Below are 22,127 nucleotides of genomic sequence, written 5' to 3'. Positions count from 1 at the left end.
CGAAAAGGCCAAAAACCAGCCCCTCGAAAAGTTTTATCCGACCCCAAAGTGGGCACAATAGTGGGGAAAAACATCCGAAAGGGAAATCTGTAAACCATACACCTGTGGTTGGAAAAAAAAAAACCCACCGGTCCGACATCATCGGATTCTACAGATATAGTCAGGAAAAAAGCAACAGACAAGGTCAAAACCAGAGTCGCATTCCTCAAAACACTCGAGGAAGCTGGTGTGCTGGTCTCGGACGCTGGACAGCAGAATAGGGCAGAAGATTCTGACAACACGGTTTACCGCACCCCACCCCGCCCCGCGGGCACAGTGCGCCAGCCAATCCCTCCGTGCCATTTCCTTCCATCGGAGGCCACGCCCCCGCGCCCGATTGCAGCGCCCCGGCGGATTGACGCGAGCACGGCGGCTCCGCCCCCTGCGTCTCAGGCCTCGCCGGCCTTTGGGGGATGGTTCCATCATGGCGTCAATGCAGGTGAGAGGAGTTTGCAGCATCTGGGCGGGCTAGGGAGCCTCCGAGAGGATGCGAGTGTTCCGTCGGGGGCGGTGTCTGGGACTCGAGGGCACCGGGCGGGCTCAGGAGTGGCCTTGGTGGCCAGTGCTTCCCTAGTCTTTGGGGTCTGGGAGGAGCGAGGCGACGAAAAGAAGGGCGGGGGGGGGGGCGGGTTCGGTCGGTCGAAGCGGACACAGCCGGCTGGGAAGTTAGGGGAATAAAGAATACGAAAGGGAGGAAAGGGCGAAGTTTGGCGTTGGCTTGGCGGCAGTTGTCTCGGAGTCATTTCCAGCTCGCACAGTCAGCCGCTGCTGGCTTGCCTGCTGCCCCAAGGATGCCTTGTCCCCCCGCAGTCCCCGGTCCGGCGGAAACAGCTGCTCTAGCTGTCCTCCCCAGGACAGGGACGGCTCCGACCGGGGCTAAGTGTGAGGGAACTGTAAAGGCGTTCCCGCGGAGAGCGGCTGGCTGCGAGGGCGCTAGGCGGCCTCTGCCAGGCCTCCCACGCTTGGCCTCCCCGACTGCGCGGCCCTCAGCTCTCTCTTTGCTTCTTACTCTTTTGCTTCTTGAGTACCTTCTTCTATCAGCCTCTGTACTCTCAGTGAGCAGCAGCAGCCTGCCGCTTTCTCCCAAAGCTGCCATTAGACCGTCGACATCACTTACCGCCTAATATTTGATATCCCCGAGAGCCGAGCCACCGGGCCCCCTTAGACCTCCCAGGATAGCTGTGCTTCTATTTCTTTTTTCCCTATGGCGCCCCACCCTTGTATCCGCGGCCAGGCTACAGACCTTTGCCCTTCCTCTTCCCCTGAATCCCCTGATCGTTAGTTTGGTAGGAGGTGTCTGTTAACCCTTGTCACATCCACTTGACTTGAAAATGCGTGGTTTTCTGGCTTTCCAAATTTAATATAACCTTTTTTCCCTCCGAATCCAGGGAGTTTTTTTTCTGGCAAAGATGGCAACCACAATTGCAATTTTGTAGCGATTGATTCCGCATTATCTATAGCCTGCATTTAATTGACCGATGAAGACTACCTGTATCGAAACATACAGGAAGAGAAGGTAGAATACTCGTTTCTAGTGTCAGCTGAGCGCTTTTTAGAGTTTTAACAAGGACTCCTCAAATAAAGAGACTACATTTTCTCTAAGGATTTTGTGCTTTTGTTTCTGGAATAATCAAGTTTCCGTATTCCCCCTCTGGATTTTAATCCTCTCTAGGCCAAAACAGTGGTTTTCTTGGATCTCTTCTCTATTTTTCATCATCTTCCTCTTTTTGGTTCACATTTTCTTCTGTGCTTTTGTGTTATACCCTTTCAGCCTGTTTTTCATACAGTATTTTACTTTTGCTTGCTGTCTGGACTTTACTGCAGAATAGGAAAAATATATAACATTCTTAGTTGAGGAGATGTCATGAAATGATCCAGGGGAAAAACAAGAACGACTTCAGGAGATATACTTTACACCAATTTCCCCAGAGACGTTAGAGAAGTTCCCTCATTTGAGGCCCTAAAAGGCTAAAAGGAACTGGAACTCTAGTTGAACGGTTGGGCTGTGTGACCAATTTAAGATGATTTGTATTAAGATTTAAAGTGTTTAAGGCTGAAAATTAATATAGTACTTGTGATGATATTTCACAAGAGAATTATGGGAATAACTAATTAGCTGTTTAGGTTTAGGCTTCACATGTCTGGAAAAGACAGGTTTTGTTTTTAAGAGAAAAATGAGTCAGCACAGAACTTAATATTCATAATCATGAATTTTACGTGGCAATTTAGGCAATGAAAAAAAATACTTGCCATTGTAATACTGAATTTTTCTGTGTCCCAAGTGCTACCTTCGATTGTCTTATCACCCTTTATTCCTTTGTGTTTTCTGAGAGGAATGGAAAACTGATGTGCCCTATTTTAATTAAAATGAAACTAAACCTTTTCCTTTTTATCTGTATTTTTAAAACATACAGATTTTCTAGTAGTGTCTCAACTTATTTTAATGTAGATAAACTTTTTCAAACAACATGACTTTCTGTGTGGTTATTCAGTGTGTGTTTGGTGAACAGTTTTTTTTCTTGACCATCTTAATAGCAAAGTTAATTTACTCATAAAACTGCAACCAGCCCTGGCTGTGTGTAGCTCAGTGGATTGAGTGCAGGCCTGTGAACCAAACAAATGTGGTTTGATTCCTAGTCAGGGCACATGCCTGGGTTGCAGGCCAGTTCCCAGCAAGGGATGCACAAGAGGCAACCATACATTGATATTTCTCTCCCTCTCTCCTTCCCTTCCCCTCAAAAGATAAATAAATAAAATCTTTTTAAAAAACTGCAGCCAGATTATAAAATTTGTTCATGAACTCATCAATTATTTTTTTGAGGGCCCATTATGTGTAAGGTACTCATCTAGGTTCTGGGGACACATCAGTGAACAGACAAGATTTCTGCCTTTTCGTATATAGAAAGCCTGATTGTGGAACACAGATAAAAACAAAATATTTAAGTTAATTATGTATTAGGTGATAATGTTGTGGAGAAAGCATGGGAAGGGGTTAGGAAATAGATATTTTAGAGATTTCATTAGAGTGCTTAGGGGAAAATGTAGCATATTAGAATGTTGCTCTGACCAGGTCATTACCTAATATGTTTTGATATTTCACCCTGGCTGGTATGGTTCAGTGGATTGAGCATCAGCCTATGAACCAGAGTCTCTCTGTGATTTCCTGTCTGGACACAGGCCATGTCCCCAGTTAGCAGTGTGCAGGAGGCAGCCTATTGATATTTCTCTCACACACATGGATGTTTCCCCCCCCCCCCTTTTCCCTTCCCCTCTCTCTAAAAATTAAACTAGGGAGGAAAAGGGGGTTTTCAGATTTCTTTATCTTACCCACACCAGGATTATGGCTGTTGGAGAGGTTACTTAAGCAATAAGAAGAACTATATTTCTAAACCATGCATGTTATACAAATCTAACATAGGATTTGATTACTTGAATTGATTAAAATGAAATAGACTTTAGGGTCAGTAACTAAGTGTAGACTTTGAATTTCTCCTTGGAGAGTATGTTTTTTTTAAGATTTTATTTATTTATTTTTAGAGAGGGGAAAAGAGGGAGAGAGAGAAACACCAGTGTTGTTGCCTCTGGAGTGCCCCCTGCTGGACACCTGGCCTGAAATCCAGGCAAGTGCCCTGACGGAATCAAATTGACAACCCCTTGGTTTGTAGTCCAGTGCTCAATCCACTGGGCCACACCAGCCAGGGCAAGAGTATGTATCTAGGCAGCTCTGTGTGAAATTGTGAGGATGAGGATCAGTATTCTGTAACATCTGTGATTCTGGGAAAGCTCCACCATATAATGCTAGAGTTGTTCTTTAACATACAGTTCAAGATTGTGGTTTGCAAATTCATATGAGCCCTTTGAGACATTGTTTCCCAGTTTTTTGTTTTTGGAACAAAGTCACCCATCATAAGATTATGATTGGATTTTGTTTTAAGAAACTATCCTTAGAGAATGGTGGGCTCATGACAGTACTTAAAATTGGTAGGAGTTAAAGAAATATATCTATATTTAACTTTGATAATTCTAGAAATCAAAATGTTAAATGAAAGTTCTTTGTAACAAATTTTTAGATTTAGCACTTTAGGGACTTTGATTTTTTTTTTTGTACAAACTTCTTTTCCCAGACTTGCAAAAGCACTATTAAAGTGAATTTTTATGTGTTTCTAAACATTCCTAAAAGTGTAGCAGTATTGGGATATTCTGTTTTCAGTTAAAGTATAAAATTGTACTATGCATTATGTTTCATTTTGTATTTAATATTTTTTCTTTCCGCGTTGTCTTATTCACAAATATGTATTATGAAATATTTAGTTGATTTGGCCTCCTGATTATATATGTGTGTGTGTGTGTGTGTTTCTTTTGCTTTTATACAGCTCTTTCAGACTTATGTTGGAAGTTTTTAAGTATACTTGGTATGCTTTTCTAATTTGACCATGTATATTTATTTATTAATTTCAGGTGTGAACTCCCCTTATGCTGTGTCTAAGATCTTAGAAAGTCAGTACATGTAGTTGATATTTTTCAGCTCTAAAAACGGATCTAATTGCGAGAAATGGTCATTTGAGTTACTCTTGCAGATTTCCTGCATACTCTTTCTGTTACCTAATCAAATGTTAGACTCTTGACTGTTGATTTAGCTAGATGGAAGGAGATTGACATTTAGTAACAAAAGATGGATTATGAATGTGTGCTTATTTTCAGTTGACTTAGAAATAAATTATTTTGGATTATTTATTGCTCTTTACTCGAGTAATTAACTGTAGTGATTGAGAGAGTTGGAATATGGGCTTACTGGCATTCACTATTATTGTAGTCATGTTGCCTTGACAGTTGGATTCTTTGTGACTGTTGATCTTAGGAAGGGCTACAGCATAATCCGGAAGTTAGAAAATTGACTGCCATCTTCGATACTGAGGCTTACTGGGCATTGGGAACTTGGGGAATACAGCTAAAATTATATTACAGTAGAACCTCAGTTTTGGAACTTAATTCATTCTGGAAAACTTTTCAAGAAGTGGATTTGTTTGAAAACAGAATCTCCTTTGTTGCCTGAGAGATGTGTGGCCGATTATACAGGTATCAGCATTAAAGGGTTGTTGGATTGAGACTCAAGACCCCTGAAGTTTTATTAGATAATCGAGACTTTTTTTTCCCCATTAAAAACTTGGTCAAGAACTAAGATGGAGTTGTGACTGTATTTGAGAAGTTTGCCTGGAGATTCTGGTTGGAAGCAGGGCTGTTCAGGAGCAAGTGCCCCAGGAAAAGAGGAACAGTCACACTGATCCACTGATGTTCACATAGGTGAACAAAAGCATAAAGCTAGGATAATCATTGTTGCTTAACATAGTCATTGTGCTACTTTTTTTTCTTTTGCCATTAATCAGTTTCTTCTTTATGAAATGCCTTCTATTTTTGTACCAAAGTGTGTGTTGGGATATTTTATTTAACTCTTCCATTTCCTTGGGCCATAGATGCCATGAGAATAGGAAACATGCTTTCTCTTCGTCCCTTAAATGCCCTCATAGTGTCTACGGTAAATGTCCATCACTTGACACTTCAAAAAGCATTCCATGCCCTGCCCATGTAGCTCACTAGGTAAGAGCATTGTCAGATAGGCCAAGGTTTCGGGTTCCATCTTAGGTCAGGGTACATATAAGAAACAACCAATGAATTCATGAATAAGTGGAACAACAAATCAAACTCTTCCTCTCTCTCCATCTCTCCCTCTGTCTAAAAAATTAAAAATTTTAACAACATTCCTAAATTGCAAATTCTAAATCAGTTTAATTCTATTTTAGAGGAACCTATTAAACAATTCTATAGTAGTGAGGTTCTGAAGCTGTGATTAAAAACCAAGCTCTGAAATCCACTAATGCTGTGAAATTGTAGGTAATGAGCATATTAATAAGTTTAGCATTGTAGAGAAATCATTGGGATAATTATTTAACTTTTCAGTTGGGAGAATTAAACATTTACTGTTTCTAAAATAATACTGCTTTTGTAGCTAAGAAAATGAGAGGATAATATTCCTTATACTTTAATTAGCAATAATTGTGCCTCAGATAAACCTTGTTGGCTACAATACTGCCACTGCGCAAAGCTTATACTTTATAATATAAAGTTATTTTTTAAGTATGTTTTATTGATTATGCCATTACAGTTGTCCCATTTCCCCCCCTTCATTCCCTTCCACCCTGCACACCCCATTCCCCCCCTTTAGTTCATTTCCATGTGTCACAAGTTCTTTAGATTCTATATTTCCATACTATTCTTGTCCTCCCCACATCTATTTTCTACCTACCATCTATGCTACTTATTCTCTGTACCTTCTCCCCCCTTCTTTTCCTCCCACTCCACTGTTGCTAACCCTCCATGTGATCTCCATTTCTATGGTTCTGCTCCTGATTTATCTGTCTGCTTAGTTTGCTTTTGTTTTACGGATGGTTGTTAATAACTGTGAGTTTACTGTCCTTTCACTGTTCATATTTTTTATCTTTTTTTCTTAGATAAGTCCCTTTAACATTTCATATAATAATGGCTTGGTGATGATGAACTCCTTGAACTTGACCTTATCTGAGAAGCACTTTATCTGTCCTTCCACTCTAAATGAAAGCTTTGCTGGATAGATCAATCTTGGATGTAGGTCTTTGGGTTTCATGACTTGGAATATTTCTTTCCAGCCCCTTCTTGCCTGTAAAGTCTCTTTTGAGAAATCCGCTGACAGTCTGATGGGAACTCCTTTGTAGGTGACTGTCCCCTTATCTCTTGCTGCTTCTAGGATTCTCTCCTTCATTTGAATCTTGGCTAATGTAATGATGATGTGCCTTGGTGTGTTCCTTCTTGGGTCCAACTTCTTTGGGACTCTCTGAGCTTCTTGGATTTCCTGGAAGTCTATTTCCTTTGCCAGATTGGGGAAGTTTTCCTTTAGTATTTGTTCAAATAAGTTTTCCACTTGTGACTGTTCCTCTTCCCCTTCTGGTACCCCTATAGTTTGGATGTTGGAACGTTTAAAGATGTCCTGGAGGTTCCTAAGCCTCTCCTCATTTTTTTGAATTCTTATTTCTTCATCCTTTTCTGTTTGGTCATTTTTTCCTTCCTTCTGGTCCACTCCCTTGATTTGAGTCCCAGTTTCCTTTCCATCACTATTGGTTTCTTGTACATTTCCCTTCATTTCACTTAGTTTAGCTTTTATTTGTTCCTTTAATTTGTGACTAAAATCAACCAGTTCTGTGAGCATCCTGATCACCAGTGTTTTGAACTGTGCATCTGAAAGTTTGGCTGTTTCTTTATCACTTAGATTTATTGGCTCAGGGGCTCTGAGTTGTTCTTGAGCTATGTTTTGATCTGTTTGTGCCAGTTTTGTATGAGGAAAGGAGCCTTAGGTGTTCACCAGGGCGGGGCCACCCAGGTTGCTGGTTTGTGACACTGTATTTGGGGGCTGGGTCAGAGAGGGAGCAATGGCGGTCTGTCTCACTGCTCACCCCTGCCTGTTTATCTGAGCACAAATGTGTGAGCCCGCCGTCCTGCACTGGGGCCTGTGCGGTCTTTCTCAATGCTCATCTCTTCACTGGTTTATCTGCGCGCAAATGGGTGACCGCAGACAGCCAGCCGCGCCTTCCCCGGTTCCGCCCATAGCTAGCCCGCACCTGGGATCCATACCCTCAGCTGCCTGCGCACCACCCAGGTCAGGGGATCTTTTTTGCCTGACCTGCTTCGCTGCTGGCTTCGCCCCTCTCACCAGTTTAGCTGAGTGGTTTGTTGTTTTCGAGCTCCGTACTGTTCGATTTTTCTGTGATTTGGTTGTGTTTATTGTTGTTAAAACTTTGTTGTTTTTAGGTTTGGTTGTGCGAGGAAGCAAAGTGTTTCCACCTACACTTTCATCTTGGTGGAAGTCCCTCTTCTTCCCCTTCTGTCACCCCTATAATTCGGATGTTTGAGCGTTTAAAGATGTCTTGGAGGTTCCTAAGCCTTCTCATTTTTTTTTGAATTCTTGCTTCTTCATTCTTTTCTGTTTGTTCGGTTTTTTCTTCCTTCTGGTCCACTCGATTGATTTTAGTCTCAGTTTCCTTCCCATCACTATTGGTTCCCTGTGTATTTTGCTTCATTTCACTTAGCGTAGCCTTCATTTTTCTCATCTAAAATGAACCAGTTCTGTGAGCATCCTGATCACCAATGTTTTGAACTGTGCATCTGATAGGTTGGCTATCTCTTGGTCGCTTAGAAGTATTGGCTCTGGAGCTTTGAGCTGTTGTTTTTCTTGAGCCATAATATTTTGGTCTGTTTGCGCCTGTTATGTATGAGGGGTGGAGCCTTAGGTGTTCACCAGGGCAGGGCATCCCAGGTTGCTGGGTTGTGATGCTGTAAAATGTGGGAGCGGGGTCAGAGAGGGGCAATGGTGTTTTTTCTGCTTTCTCAGATTTCGGTCCCCTCTGCCACTTCCCACAAGCAAACTGGGCCCTTCTTGTGCTGGTTCCTGGATGGGTGGGCTTGTGCACTCTCCAGGACCCTGTGGGTCTCTCCCACAGGGAGAGTTCATGTTGGTACAATGAACTTTCTGGGAGCCTCTCCTGGCACCTTGACCCCCGAAAGTTTTTCTAGTTGGTGCTTTTAGCCTTTATTTTCTGGTGCTGGGGCCCTGATTTGCGCAGTCTGTCTCACTGCTCTCTCCTTTGCCTGGTTTATCTGAGTGTGAATGTGTAACCGTGGTCAGCCAGCCACCCCACGCCCTCTAGGGTCTGCCCGTTGCCACCCCACGCCTGGGATCTGCTGACTGCTGTGTGCCTGGGTCAGTCCAGCTGCTGTTTCCTGCCGTGACCCCTCTCAGCCAGCCGCTGACTCTGCCCCTTATACCGGTCTGGATGAATGGTTCGTTGTCAGACTTCGGTACAATTCGATTTTCTCTCTGTTTTGGTTGCATTCTGGTTTTTAAATCTTTGTTGTTCATAAACTTGGTTGTGCGAGGAAGTACAGTGCTTCCACTTCCGCCTCCATCTTGGCCAGAAGTCAGTGTAAAGTTATTTTATCATCAGATTTTTGAGTTTTTTTTAATCCTCAATGAGGACGTTTCTTTTCATTCCTTTTAGAGAGCAAGGATCGGAGAGGGAGAAACATCGATGTGAGAGAAAAACATAGATGGCTTGCCTCCCATACATGCCCAGACCAGGAATCAGACCTGCATCTTAGGTGCATGCCCTCACCAGGAATCGAATCCACAACCTTTTGGTTATGGGACAGTGCTCCAACCAATTGAGCCACACTGACCAGGGCAAAAAGGTTCTTTATGCTTATGCCTATGCAATGAGTGAAATTACAATGCCAAATCTTTACTGTTCAAAGTTTAAAGGTAGTGTTTATTATCAAGACGAGTTTTAAAAGTAGGAGTGATTTGGCATCTTTCTGAAAATTTACTTCTGCATAATATTTATCTACATTGAGCATGTGCTAAATGAATTTTGTTGCATCTTTGTAACATTGCTGTCTTCTTTACTATGAATTTTATCTACAAAATACTTGTTCACATTTGTCAGGTGTTTTAAAAATGTCCTCACTTGTTAGCTTTTATTTGTGAATGCAGTTTTTGGATCACCAACAAATGGTGCATTACTTTGAATTACTGTGGTCTGAGAAAAACTCTTTAATTTCATTTATTTGCTTTTGTAAAACTTCATTAGGGAAAAAAAAACAATCTGGAATCAAGAGGCCTAAATTCAGGTTCTGTTTCACTGCTTAACAGCTGTTGTTCAAAAATCTGTAGTATAGTTGTTAAAAATAGATTAACAGAGAAGTAAACATGTATAGAACTGCTTTTTTAATTTTCCTTCTCCAACTTGTTTCTTCATGGTATTCTTCATGTTGGTACATGGCAACTTCATTCTTCATTTGTTCAGCCTGAGACCTTGGTTTCATTCCACTCCGTATTCAGACCACAGGCAAATTCTCTCCAGCTCTACCTTCAAAGTATATCCAGAATCCAACTGTTTGTCTTCTTCCCTGAATTACTCCCTGATGTAAATAATTATCATTCCCCCATCTGGATTGTAGCAACAGCTTTATAACTGATTTCCTAGCTTCTGCCCTTGTTCCCTTACTGTCTTTTCTCAACCCACTACTTTGATTCTTTCAAAAATTAAAGTCAAATATCACTGTACTCACATCCTTTCTGTGACTTCCCAGTTTTACCCAGAAGATAATCCAAAAATCCATTCTATGGTCTAGAAAGCCTTAGGTTTTCTATAGCCTGGTATTTTCCCCAACACCCACGCCCCCCCCCCCCCCCCCCCCCCCACCACTACCACTTTCTATAGCCTCACTGACCTCCTTGCTATTTTTCTCTGCATTTGCCTCTATTGTTTCCTCTGCTTGGAGTGATTTGCAGATATTTTGTATTCTGCAAGCTATGTTACCACATTTTTTGATGGTGTTCGTTTGAAGCACAACATTTCTAAATTTTTAGGAATTTCAGTTTGTGTATTTTCTTTTGTCATTTGTGCTTTTGGTGTCATAGCTAAGAAATCATTACCTGATCCAAGGTCACAAAGATGTGCACTTACAACATCTATGTTTTCCTATGAGAGTGTTAGAGTTTTAACTGTTAGATTTAGATATTTGATACATTTTTGTTATAGGGTATGAGGCACATTTAGTTTTATAGCAATAATATGGCAGCTTGTTTTCTTTTAGAAGCTGTATAGGTCCAAGCGGAGAGTCCATCAGGTTTGATAGTATCCTGCTGGATTCAACTTATTTCTCTAGGTGAGTGGAGCTGTTAGCTGTTTTTCAGATGAGAATTTATATTGCAGCCCTAACTACTAAACAAACTCCAATCGTAATCCTAATAACTATTACCGAGAATATTTTTGTATTCATATATGACTTTTACTGCAATTAAAATAGACATACCAACTTTAACTTTTAAACTTACAGAAAACTTTGAGCCATAGGGCATTTTAGAGGTCGTGTGGTCTACTCATCATACCTTTTCTTTAAAATCATTGCTGCATTTTCTGATTAGCGATAGTTGATAAAATATAACTTATTTACTTTTTTATTGTATGAAAGGAAGATATATTAAGGAAATTGAGTATATAGATTTTTTCAGTATATAGATTTTGACATGAGAAAAAAATGTTACATTCTTAGGAAAACCAATTTAAGGACTCCAGTGGAGAAAATTACATAGCTGGACGTGTTGGTGTCATCTTTGCTCTTGACGTTGCTTAGTAGAAACTTGATAAAATTTATGTCTTTATGATAATTAGTTTGGATTGCCTTGATTTGATACTGCTATAGTCCATCCTTATTCATGGGTTCTGTATTCATGAATTTGCCTACTCAGTAAAATTTATTTGTAACCCTAAAAAAAGATATTTATGGTTCTTTTGTAGTGCTTTACAGAACTGATTGGCAAAAAAACCAACACAAAATGTTGAGTTGCTAGAGTTGTTCCCAGCTGAGGTCAAACAAGGTGATGCTATCTATGTCTTGTTTCAGCTGTCATACTCTAAACAAGTGTCCTTTACTTAGTCTATTTAGTGCCACTGTTTCCACATTTTTTGTGTTAAAAATGTCCCCAGGTTGAGTATTGAAGTGCTCTTAATTGCAGGAAGGCTGTGTGTACTAGGTAACCTTTGTTCAGGCATGTGCCATTGTCCTTGGGTTCAGTGTTCTGTATTAAGGCATCTTAAAACAGAAACACACAAACGCCGTTATTATTTTTGGTTGAATGTGGCCAGAGGATTGTAGGAACCTAACCCTGTATTTCCCATAGGAACTGTGGTTCAATATTTGCTATGACTTTATAAAACACACCAACTGTGAATAATGAGAAATGACAGTATTTTGATTTAAATTATCATTATGTCTTTGATTTGAAATGTATTGAGGCCAAATTAAAACTGGTGAAAAGTAATATTGCTTCATTCAGAGTCCTTCTTTGCTTTTTTCTATTTTCTACTGTAGGTCAATACTTTCCTCCCAGTTTTTTTTTTTTGTTTTTTTTTTGTTTTTTTTTTTTTTTGAGTTATCCACACAATTCAAGTTAATGGTTTTCAATTCTGGTATTATATTTTAAATCACCTTGGAAGCTTAAAAAACAAAACTATTTGGTCTCACATGTGTCTTGGGTATTGGAATTTTTCTCAGCTAATGTGTACCCTAAGTTTAGAGCTCAGCTTCACTATGATAGGGTAATTTAAGTGTGCAGATTTTGTAAATTGGATGACCAGACATATGAAAGTTGATACATCTGGAGAGACTTCTAAGACACAATGAAAATATTTATACATGTTCCTGGTTGTCTTCATAATCACATTTCTATAAAAGAATATTCATTTCCCAAAGTTAATATGAGAACGAATGTTGACTGCCTCAGAATTTTAGTGAGATCTCATTTGGTGGCTCTTTTATGCAAAGAAACAAAGAATCTGCCATGAGAGCTCTTTGTGAAGGAGGATTAGTGAACAAAGTACATTAAGATATGGCTGCTGGGGAAAAACAAGCCCTGGCTGATGTAGCTCAGTTGGTTGTGTGTGAAAGGTGGCAATTTCCATTCCCAGTCAGGGCACATGCCTTGGTTGCAGATTCATCCCCTGTGGGGGGGGGGGCTGCATATGGGAGGCAACTGATTGATGCTTCTCTTCTTTCTCCCTCCCTTCACCTCTCTCTAAAAATAAATGTAAATAACATCTTTAAAAAAAAAAAGACATGGCTGCTAGGTGCTCCTGTGGGCTCAGTTATGAGCTAAGTGATTCTTCTGTACCAGTTGTGTACCCAAGACAAACCTGCAAATTTTATATTGTGACTCTTTGGAGTTGAATAATTACAACCTCAAGTTTATATTATTTTTTAAATAATCTTTAAATTTAATACAGGGTCAGCCCTGGATTAAAATGTAAATAGCCCTTCTTTAAAGTCTGTTGGCCCTTTATAGGACCATTGTTGCTGGTCCTTGCTTCTCCCTTTTATAAAGCCTATGCTGAACCTTTTTTTAGTCCATTAAAATCCCTGAGAGTTGGGTTGTTTATGATTCTGTATCCTGGGTCTATCTTCTCTGTTCTTGGGTTGAAGTGGACATTACTGCAAATGTGTACATTCTGTTGTTACCCATTTATTTGTTAGGAATACTTAGGAACACTTTTTAGTCACTTTATATCAAAATTCTATTTTGAATTCTGGCTAGTTTGGTAGTACCCTTGTCTTTTCCTTGTTCCTGGGAATTTTTTTAAAAAAATGTATTTAGCAGGTTGTTTAGTTAGCCTTTCCACTCTTTGTATATCTTTCTGATTCATATTTTACTCAAAATCTATTTTAGTTTTTACAGCTTTATATCTGACATCATGAACCCACCAAACTTAGCCTCAGTCCTCACAGCTGTACACAGCTTGTGTGCCCTTTTACCTCTCTCAGAATTTTTCATTTCTTTTTTTTAATGTTATTTATAGATTTTTATTTTTTATTTATTTCTTTTCTTTTTTTATTTTTTTATTGATTATGCTGTTACAGTTGTTCTATTCCCCCCTTCATTCCCCTCCACCCTACCCCCCCATCACCCTCCCTTTAGTTTATGACCAAGTGTCTCAAGCCCTTTAGATTCTATATTTCCCATGCTATTCTTGCCCCCCCCATCTGTTTTCTATCTACTGTCTATGCTACTTATTTTCTGTACCTTCTCCCCCTTTCTCCTCCTCCCACTCCCCTGTTGCTAACCCTCCTTGAGATCTTCATTTCTATGTTTCCACTCCTGATCTAGCTGTCCTTTTAGTTTGCTTTCGTTTTAGGTGTGGTTGTTAATAACTGTGAGTTTGCTGTCCTTTCACTGTTCATGTTTCTTTAACTTCTTTTTCTTAGATAAGTCCCTTTAACATTTCATATAATAAGGGCTTGGTGATGATGAACTCCTTGAATTTGGTCTTATCTGAGAAGCACCTTATCTGTCCTTCCATTCTAAATGAAAGTTTTGCTGGATAGAGCAATCTTGGTTGTAGGTCTTTGGATTTCATGACTTGGAATACCTCTTTCCAGCCCCTTCTTGCCTGTAAGGTCTCTTTTGAGAATACTGCTGACAGTCTGATGGGGACTCCTTTGTAGGTGACTGTCCCCTTAGCTCTTGCTGCTTCTAGGATTCTCTCCTTCATTTTACTTTTGGCTAATGTAATTATGATGTGCCTTGGTGTGTTCCTTCTTGGGTCCAACTTGTTTGGGACTCTCTGAGCTTCCTGGATTTCCTGGAAGTCTATTTCCTTTGCCAGATTGGGGAAATTCTCCTTTATTATTTGTTCAAATAAGTTTTCCACTGGTGGCTGTGCCTTTCCCCCTTCTGGTACCCCTATAATTAGGATGTTGGAGCGTTTAAAGATGTCCTGGAGGTTCCTAAGACTCTCCTCATTTCTTTGAATTCTTGCTTCTTTTCTGTTTGGCCATTATTTGCTTTCTTCTGGTCCACTCCATTGATTTGAGTCCCAGTTTCCTTTTCATTGCTATTGGTGTCCTGTGCAATTCCATTCATTTCAATTAGTTTTGCCTTCATATATTTGTCTAATTTGTGGCTATAATCAACCAGCTCTGTGAGGATCCTGATGACCAGTGTTTTAAACTGTGTGTCTGAGAGTTTTGCTATTTCTTCATCGCTTAGATCTATGGGCTGTGGGGCTTTGAGATCTTGAGACATTTTTGGTCTGTTCTGGCCCTTTAAGTGTGAGAAGCAGTGCCTTGGACTCCCAGGTGGCTGGGTTGTGACGCTGTATGTGAGGGCGTGGTCAGAGCGGGGAAATGGCGGCGCCCTCTACTGCCGCTTGCCGCGGGGACCCACTGGGCCCTGGTCCAACCACCCACTCCCTCCTCGCCTGTCCGCTCGCGCACAAATGGGCGACCACAGTCAACACACAGCACCGCTTCCCCGCTGTCTCCTCCGTGGTCGCTCGCCTGGTGGCTTGCTGGGTCGCTCACTAGGTCCAACCCTGCGCCTGGATTCAGCGCATCTGGATTCCGCGCCTGAGTCCGTCTGACCGAGTACCTCCTGTGCAACCCCTTACCAGCCGCTGGTTTCGCCCCTTACCGGTCAGGCTGAAGAATTTGTTGTTAACGGACTTCCGAAAAGTTCAATTTTCCGTGTTCTGGCTGTATTTTCTGTTGCTAATATTTAGTTGTCTCTAAACTTGGTTGTGTGAGAAGGCACTGCACATCCACCTATGCCTCCATCTTGGCGGAAGTCAGAATTTTTCATTTCTGCCTTACACTTACAGCCACTTTGTCTTTATTAGATTTTTAACTCCCTGAGGGCAGTGCTCTACTGGTAGTGAGCACTCAAATGTTTCCTGAGTAAGTAAATAGAGACTTAAGTAAATACTTTTCTTTCAAAATAGATTATAAACAATATGTAAACATTGCTTTCTTGCCCTATGTTTGATTCCTTTGATGCCTTTTGCTTCGTCTTCTGTCTGGCCCAATTAAAGAAACTAAAGCATTGAGTTGAATAGGAAAAAGTATGTAGTACTTTTAAATCGGTGTAAATTTCCTGTTAATTATATGCATCTCTTTTAATTAGATTAATATTTGGTTGGTGATTCTTTCACTCTATAGATAATACTTCAATGAATTCCCCTTTTTGTCTGACCTTGGGTTTTTTTTTTTCTTAAGCTTCCAGTACACCACCTTTAAAACCTTGATAGCAAATAATTTTAGATCTTGCTTCTTGATACTAAAATTGTGTGATTGTTTTCTCCCCAAACACAAAAATATTTTGTCTCAGGATACTTCACATTCTTGATGTTCTGTTGCTTTTCAGATGTTTTATTCTTAGGGTGTGTCTGGGTATAAGTTGCCTGTGTTTGCTTGTGGGAAGAGGAGGTATGTAGGATGTTTTGGGTGGGGATGTTTGCTATAGGGATTTGTGATTGGTTCTTCCAGATGTTGTAGAGGACAGACTATTTCTTGATGTCTATGAAATGCAGGCTTTCTTTTGACAGCCTTTTTACCTTTAAACATACCTACAGCTTTAGATTAAGAAGATGTGGTACATATATTCAGTGGATTATTACTCAGCCATAAAAAAAAAAGAATGAAATCTTGCCTTTTGTGACAACACAGATAGACCTAAAGGATACTATGCTAAGTGAAATAGGTCAAACAGAGAAAGATAAATACCATATAATTATAATATGGAATCTACAAAATAAATGAACACAAAACAAATACTTAGGTACGGAGAGCAAATTGATGGTTGCCACGTGGGCGTAGGGGTAGTTGAGTGAAAAGGAGGAAGGGATTAAGATGTACAAATTGCCAGATAAGAAAACAGACACAGGAGAGCGGGTGGAGAGCTGGTGGGCAGAGGTGGAGGTACTGCAATTGCTTGGCCTCAGGCTAGAGCACCAGTTCCTACCTCTCCCCTCTTTGCTGGCTCCTGATGCCTGCCAGACTATTGAGTTTGCTGGGGCCCCTGCCTGACCAGCCTCCTCACCCCATCTAGTTGGGATTTGGGGGCTGAGCTGTGGAGGGTCCCAGAGCCAATGCAGTACTGGCTCCTCAGGGGTCTGGCAGGAGCCCTCCTCACACTTCTGTGCATGGGGCTCTTCTCCCTTCAGTGTCATTTGAGTCTGTCCCCGAAGAGTGTGAAGGCCCCCAGGCTGAGCCCACCAAGCCCTCAGCCCCTTGAGCTGCAGCTGCAGGATGTCTTCATTTCAGTCAACACAACCAGTGCCTTCCACCGTTCTCACCTGGAACTGCTGCTGGACACGTGGGTCTCCAGGACCAGGGAACAGACATTTGTCTTCACTGACAGCCTGGATGAAGGCCTCTGGGAGAGACTGGGAGCCCATCTCATGGTCACCAACTGCTCTGTGGAGCACAGCCATCCAGCTCTGTCTTGAAAAATAGCTGCTGAGTTTGACACCTTCTTGGCCAGTGGGCTGAGGTGGTTCTGCCATGGAGATGATGACAACTTTGTGAACACAGGGAAGCTGCTGAAGCTGCTAAGAGCCCTCCCGCAGGCCCTTGATGTCTGCATAGGCCAGCCAAGCCTAAACTGGCCTATTCATGCTTCTGTGCCGCAGTCTCACTATCCCATGAGGCTGGTACAATTCTAGTTTGCCACCAGGGGTGCCAGCTTCTGCATCATCCACAAACTGGCTTTAAAGATGGCCCCGTGGGCCAGCAGCTGCTGCTTCGTGGACACATCTGCACTCATCTGGCTGCCTGATGACTGCACTGTGGGCTGTAAAATTGAGTTCAAGCTGTGGGTCTGCCTGTGGCCCAGCCCACTCTTCTACTCCCACCTGGAAACCTTGTAGCTGCTGGGGGCTGTCCAGCTCCCAGAGCAGCTCACCCTCAACTATGATGTATTTGAGAAGCTCAACATCATTAAGCTACAGGGCCCCTTCTCCCCTGAGGAGGATCCTTCCGGGTTCTGATCCCTACATTGTCCCCTCTACCCAGACACTCTTTGATGCCCATAGCTGGTGGCTCGATGAGTCCTGAACTGCTGGACCATTGTGGATGGTGTACACTATGTTGTACACCTGAAACTAATACTGTGTCAACTGTCATTGAAAAATTATTTTAATTAAAGAATGTTAACCAGCCTGCTGGTGTGGAGCTGAGGCCTCAGGTTGTCATTCATCTCCCAAAGCACCCCTGAGGGCCAATGGCAAGTGCCCAGGGCTGGGTAGTCCCTGGCAGGGCCTCCAAGTGGTGGGATGGGCCTCCAAGCCCAGGATTGGATGGTGACGGTGGGGGGAGGCATCCCAGACTCCTGGGAGGTGGGGACCAGGGATCAGGTGAAGGCCAGAGAGGCCCCAGGGCCTGGGCTCCCATGGGCCTTGGGTAGTTAAAATGAACAGGATAGATGGTTCAGGTGTCCTAATGCTCAGAGAATTATATGGGCCACCGACTCCTGAATCCCTTGGCTGGGTCCCCAAGAACTGAGGGGATGTATGTGGAATGGGCAGAAGGCAGAGCTTGTGGCAGGTACTGTTGTTACTGATGGGACTCCAGCTCCTTGCTCCCCACATCTTGCTAAGGGTTGTTTGGAATGTCGGCCTGCCCAGATCAGACCATGGATCACTGACATGTCCTGGCTAACCTGATGCTCCTTTTGCTCACTTCCTCAGCTTCCTTTGCTGTTAAGAGTTACCATGTACCCCAGCTCTGCCTGGAATCAGAGCTGCCTGTTAGTGTGAACTAAGCAGAGCCACTAGAGAGGATTCTGGGATAGTTCTGCAGCCCTGTGCTCCGTCTTCCTGCCATGGTTGTGGGTGTGACATCTGGACCTGAGGCAGCCACCTTGCTGCCATGAAGGAAAGGCCATGACCATCATCCACACCTGTCTTGTTTAGCATCTGGGCCTGTAAGAAAATTAAACCCTTATTTGTTCAAACCAAAGAAAAAGAAAGAAAACAGACACTGGGATATAAAGTACAGCATAGGGAATATGGTCAATAGTCAATAATTTTGTAATAACTCTGCATGGTGTGCAGTGGGTACTAATTGAAGCGCAATCACTTACAAGTTGTATAAATGTCTACTATGTTGTACACCTGAAACTAATACTGTGTCAACTGTCATTGAAAATTTTTTTTAAATTAAAGAATGTTAACCAGCCTGCTGGTGTGGCTTAGTGGATTGAGTGCTGGCCTGGGAACCAAAGGGTTGCCAATTTGACTCCCAGTCAGGGCACATGCCTGGGTAGTGGTCCAGGTCAGATTCCCAGTTAGGGGGCTTGGGAGAGGCAACCACACACTGATGTTTCTCTCCCTCTCTTTCTCCCTTCCTTCCCCTCTGTCTAAAATAAATAAATAAAATCTTCAAAAACATTTTTTTACAATAACCAGAGGGGAGGTAGGATGGGATAATGGCAGGTGAAAGTGGGTAGGGTTGTTGAGGAACATATATAAAGGACACATGGACAAAGCCAAAAAGTGGGGTAGGATTGAGGGCGGGAGTTGGGGATGGCTGGGGTGGGGTGGGGATTGGAGACAATTGTACTTGAACAACAATTAAAGAAAAAGAAAAATGCTTTAAAAAATTACAACCATTACTCTGATTTTTATCTTTGTAGGGAATCTATGTTTTCTCTCTGGTTTTAGAATTAGGTCTATTTTAATTGGTGTTCTATACTTTCACAACAGTGTGTTTGGAATTCTTTTTATTAATGCTTTTTGGAATTCATTGGGCTTTTGGACCTGAGGATTGATGTCTTCAACAGTTCTGAGAAATTCTCAGACATTATCCATGTAAATGTTGCATCCCATTCTCTTTTGTGTTTCCTTCTCATTTTTCTCTCTCTCTCTTACATCTTGGATAAATTAACCAGATCATCTGCTGCGTAATTAATCTGTCATTGAGGGTATTTTTTAAGTATTATTTACATGTAATTTATATGCCATTAAATTCACCCATTTAGAGTATACAGTCAGATGTGCAGCCATCCCCATAGTCTAATATTAGAATAGTTTCATCATTCCCAAGAGAACCTTTTGCCCATCAGCATGCATTCTCCATCAGTCTACTTCCTATTCCCACCAGTCTTTGGCAGATAACAGTCTCCTTTCGGTATGTCTAGATTTTTCTGTTCCGGACATTTCATATAAATGATATCATATATTTGGTCTTTTGTGACTGACGTATTTAGCATGATGTATTTGATGAGGTTCATCCATATTACTGCATGTATTAGTACTTTATTCTCTTTTATGGTCAAATAATATTCCCATTTATAGATACACAGTATAGATTGTTTACTCCATTCATCAGTTCGTGGATATTTGGGTTGCTTCCACATTTTGGCTATTATGAATAATGTTGCCGTGAATGTTTGGGTACATGTTTTTATCATCTGTTGAGCCCTTAAATCTGTTTTCTAATCACACAACAAATACCCTTCTACTTTCTTGTTATAAAAGAGTCATAATATTATAAAAGCATATAGTGCAAATAGAGATGTCCTCTTTCTCCATTTCCACTACTAGTAGGGAAGTACTGTCAAATAGTTGGATATGCTTCTTTTCTGATCTCTTTTGTATGCATTATATAACATTTGTATAAATAAATCTCTTTTAACATAAAGTGATTATAGGTCTTTGAGGCTTGCTTTTTCTTATTTTGTTTGCCATTCTTTTGTTAGTACCTGTAGATCCACATAATTCTTTTTAAGTATATTTTATTGATTATGCTATTACAGTTGTCCTGTATTTTTCTCCCCTTTATCCCACTCTGCCCTGCACCTACCCCTCCATCCAGCATTCCCTCCTGCCCCCTTAGTACATGTCCATGGGTTGTACATATAAGTTCTTTGGCTTCTATGTTTCCTATACTATTCTTAACCTCCCCCTGTCTATTTTGTACCTACCAATTATGCTTTTTATTCCTGTAACTTTTCCCCCTTCTTCCCCTCCCGCTGCTAACCTTCCATGTGATCTCCACTTCTGTGATTCTGTTCTGTTCTAGTTGCTTGCTTAGTTTGTTTTTGTTTATTAGGTTCAGTTGTTGATAGTTGTGAGTTTGTTGTCATTCTACGATTCATAGTTTTGATGTCCTCTTTTTTCTAGATAAGTCCCTTCAACATTTCATATATTTGCCACCAGGGGTTGGTGATAATGAACTCCTTTAACTTGATCAAATCTAGTAAGTGCTTTATCTGCCCTCCCATTCTAAATGAAAGCTTTGCTGGGTAGAGTAACCAGCAAAGCTTTGGATGTAGGTCCTTGCCTTTCATGACTTTGAATACTATCCAGTCCTTTCTTGCCTGTAAGGTTTCTTTTGAGAAATTAGCTTATAGTCTGATGGGCACTCCTTCGTAGGTAACTCTCTCCTTTTCTCTTGCTGCCTTTAAGATTCTCTTATTTTCTTTGATCTTGGTAATTTAATTATGTGTCTTTGTGTGTTCCTCTTTGAATCCAACTTTTTAGGGACTCTGTACTTCCTGGAGTTCCTGGAAATCTATTTCCTTTGCCTGATTAGGGAAGTTTTCCTTCATTATTTGTTCAAATAAGTTTTCAGTTTCTTGCTCTTCCTCTTCTCCTTCTGGCACCCCTATGATTCCAATGTTGGAATGTTTAAAGTTGTCCCAGAGGTTCCTAAGCCTGTCCTTATTTTTTAGAATTCTTTTTTCTTCATTATGTTCCAATTGAATGTTTATTTCTTCCTTCTGTTCCAAGTCATTGATTTGGGCCCTGGTTTCCTTCCCTTTACTGTTGGTTCCCTGTATATTTTCCTTTACTTCACTTTGTATAGCCTTCACTTGCTTTATTTTGTGGCTGTTCTCAACCATTTCTGTGAGCATCCTGCTTACCAGTGTATTGAACTCCGCATCTGATACATTGATTGGCTATCTTCTTGTCACTTAGTTGTTTTTCTGGAGTTTTGCTCTATTCTTTCATTTGGGCTGTATTTCTTTGTCTCATCACACCTGTTATTGTAAAGGGAGGAGCCTTAGGTATTTGCCAGAGTGGGGCAACCCACATTGCTGTGTTGTGGCACTGTATATGGGGGAGCGTCAGCGAGGGAACAATACCGCTTGCTCAGCTCTCACCCACTTTCAATCACTTTCCCTGCTACCCACAAGTGGATTATTCCCTTTCAGGTGTTGCCCTGGTGCAGATTCCCAGGTGGGTGGGCTAGTGTACTTTCTAGAATCCCATGGGCCCCTCCAACAGACTCTTCTGTGAGACTGGAGGTTTCTCCAATCACCACAACTCCCACAGGATTTTACAGCCAGAGGTTTTGGGGCTTCAGTTTCTTGGACTGAAACCCTGGATTATGCTGTCTGTCTTCACTCCCCAGTTGTTCCTCCTGTTTTTTTCCCCACGCAGATATGGAACCCTGGTCCTCCAGTTGTCGCCTATCCCTCCCAGTCTGCCAGCTGAGGCCTTGCTATGCCTCCTCTGCACTCTGGCTGCCCATCTCCCACCCCTCCTACCAGTCTGCATCAATTTTTCTTCTTTAGCTCTGTGGTTGTTGGACTTCCATACAGATCAATTTTCTGGAAGTTCTGTTTGGTTTTTTTGTTTGTTTGTTTGTTTGTTTGTTTTCATATTGGTGGTTATCCTTATTTTGGTTGTGGGAGGAGGTGTGCAGTATCTACCTACACCTCCATC

At 41.6% G+C, this 22,127-nt stretch overlaps 1 protein-coding gene, 1 non-coding gene and 1 pseudogene across 5 annotated transcripts in view; 2 read left to right on the top strand and 1 right to left on the bottom strand.

Annotated features, from left to right (window-relative positions):
- The first annotated feature begins 389 nt into the window (after positions 1–389).
- UBE2W (ubiquitin conjugating enzyme E2 W) overlaps positions 390–22,127 on the top strand; it is a 57,193-nt gene continuing 35,455 nt past the window's right edge. For all 4 annotated transcript variants that reach the window (XM_037150958.2, XM_037150957.2, XM_037150956.2 and 1 more), the window contains exon 1: positions 390–478. In XM_037150958.2, the coding sequence (XP_037006853.1) occupies positions 464–478 (15 nt within the window). In that variant the 5' untranslated portion in view covers positions 390–463. The remainder of the gene's footprint in view (positions 479–22,127) is intronic.
- LOC119053424 (U4 spliceosomal RNA) lies at positions 6,007–6,141 on the bottom strand. Its single transcript, XR_005083296.2, has one exon. It is a non-coding gene; the product is annotated as a U4 spliceosomal RNA (small nuclear RNA).
- LOC119053413 (beta-1,3-N-acetylglucosaminyltransferase manic fringe-like) lies at positions 16,530–17,504 on the top strand (annotated as a pseudogene).

The sequence above is a fragment of the Artibeus jamaicensis genome, unplaced genomic scaffold, assembly GCF_021234435.1.
Source record: "Artibeus jamaicensis isolate MK-2021 breed Jamaican fruit bat unplaced genomic scaffold, CSHL_Jam_final scaffold_916, whole genome shotgun sequence".
Lineage (NCBI taxonomy): Eukaryota > Metazoa > Chordata > Mammalia > Chiroptera > Phyllostomidae > Artibeus > Artibeus jamaicensis.
Note: the sequence above shows the minus strand (reverse complement) of the source record. Positions and strands in the feature narration are given on the sequence as shown.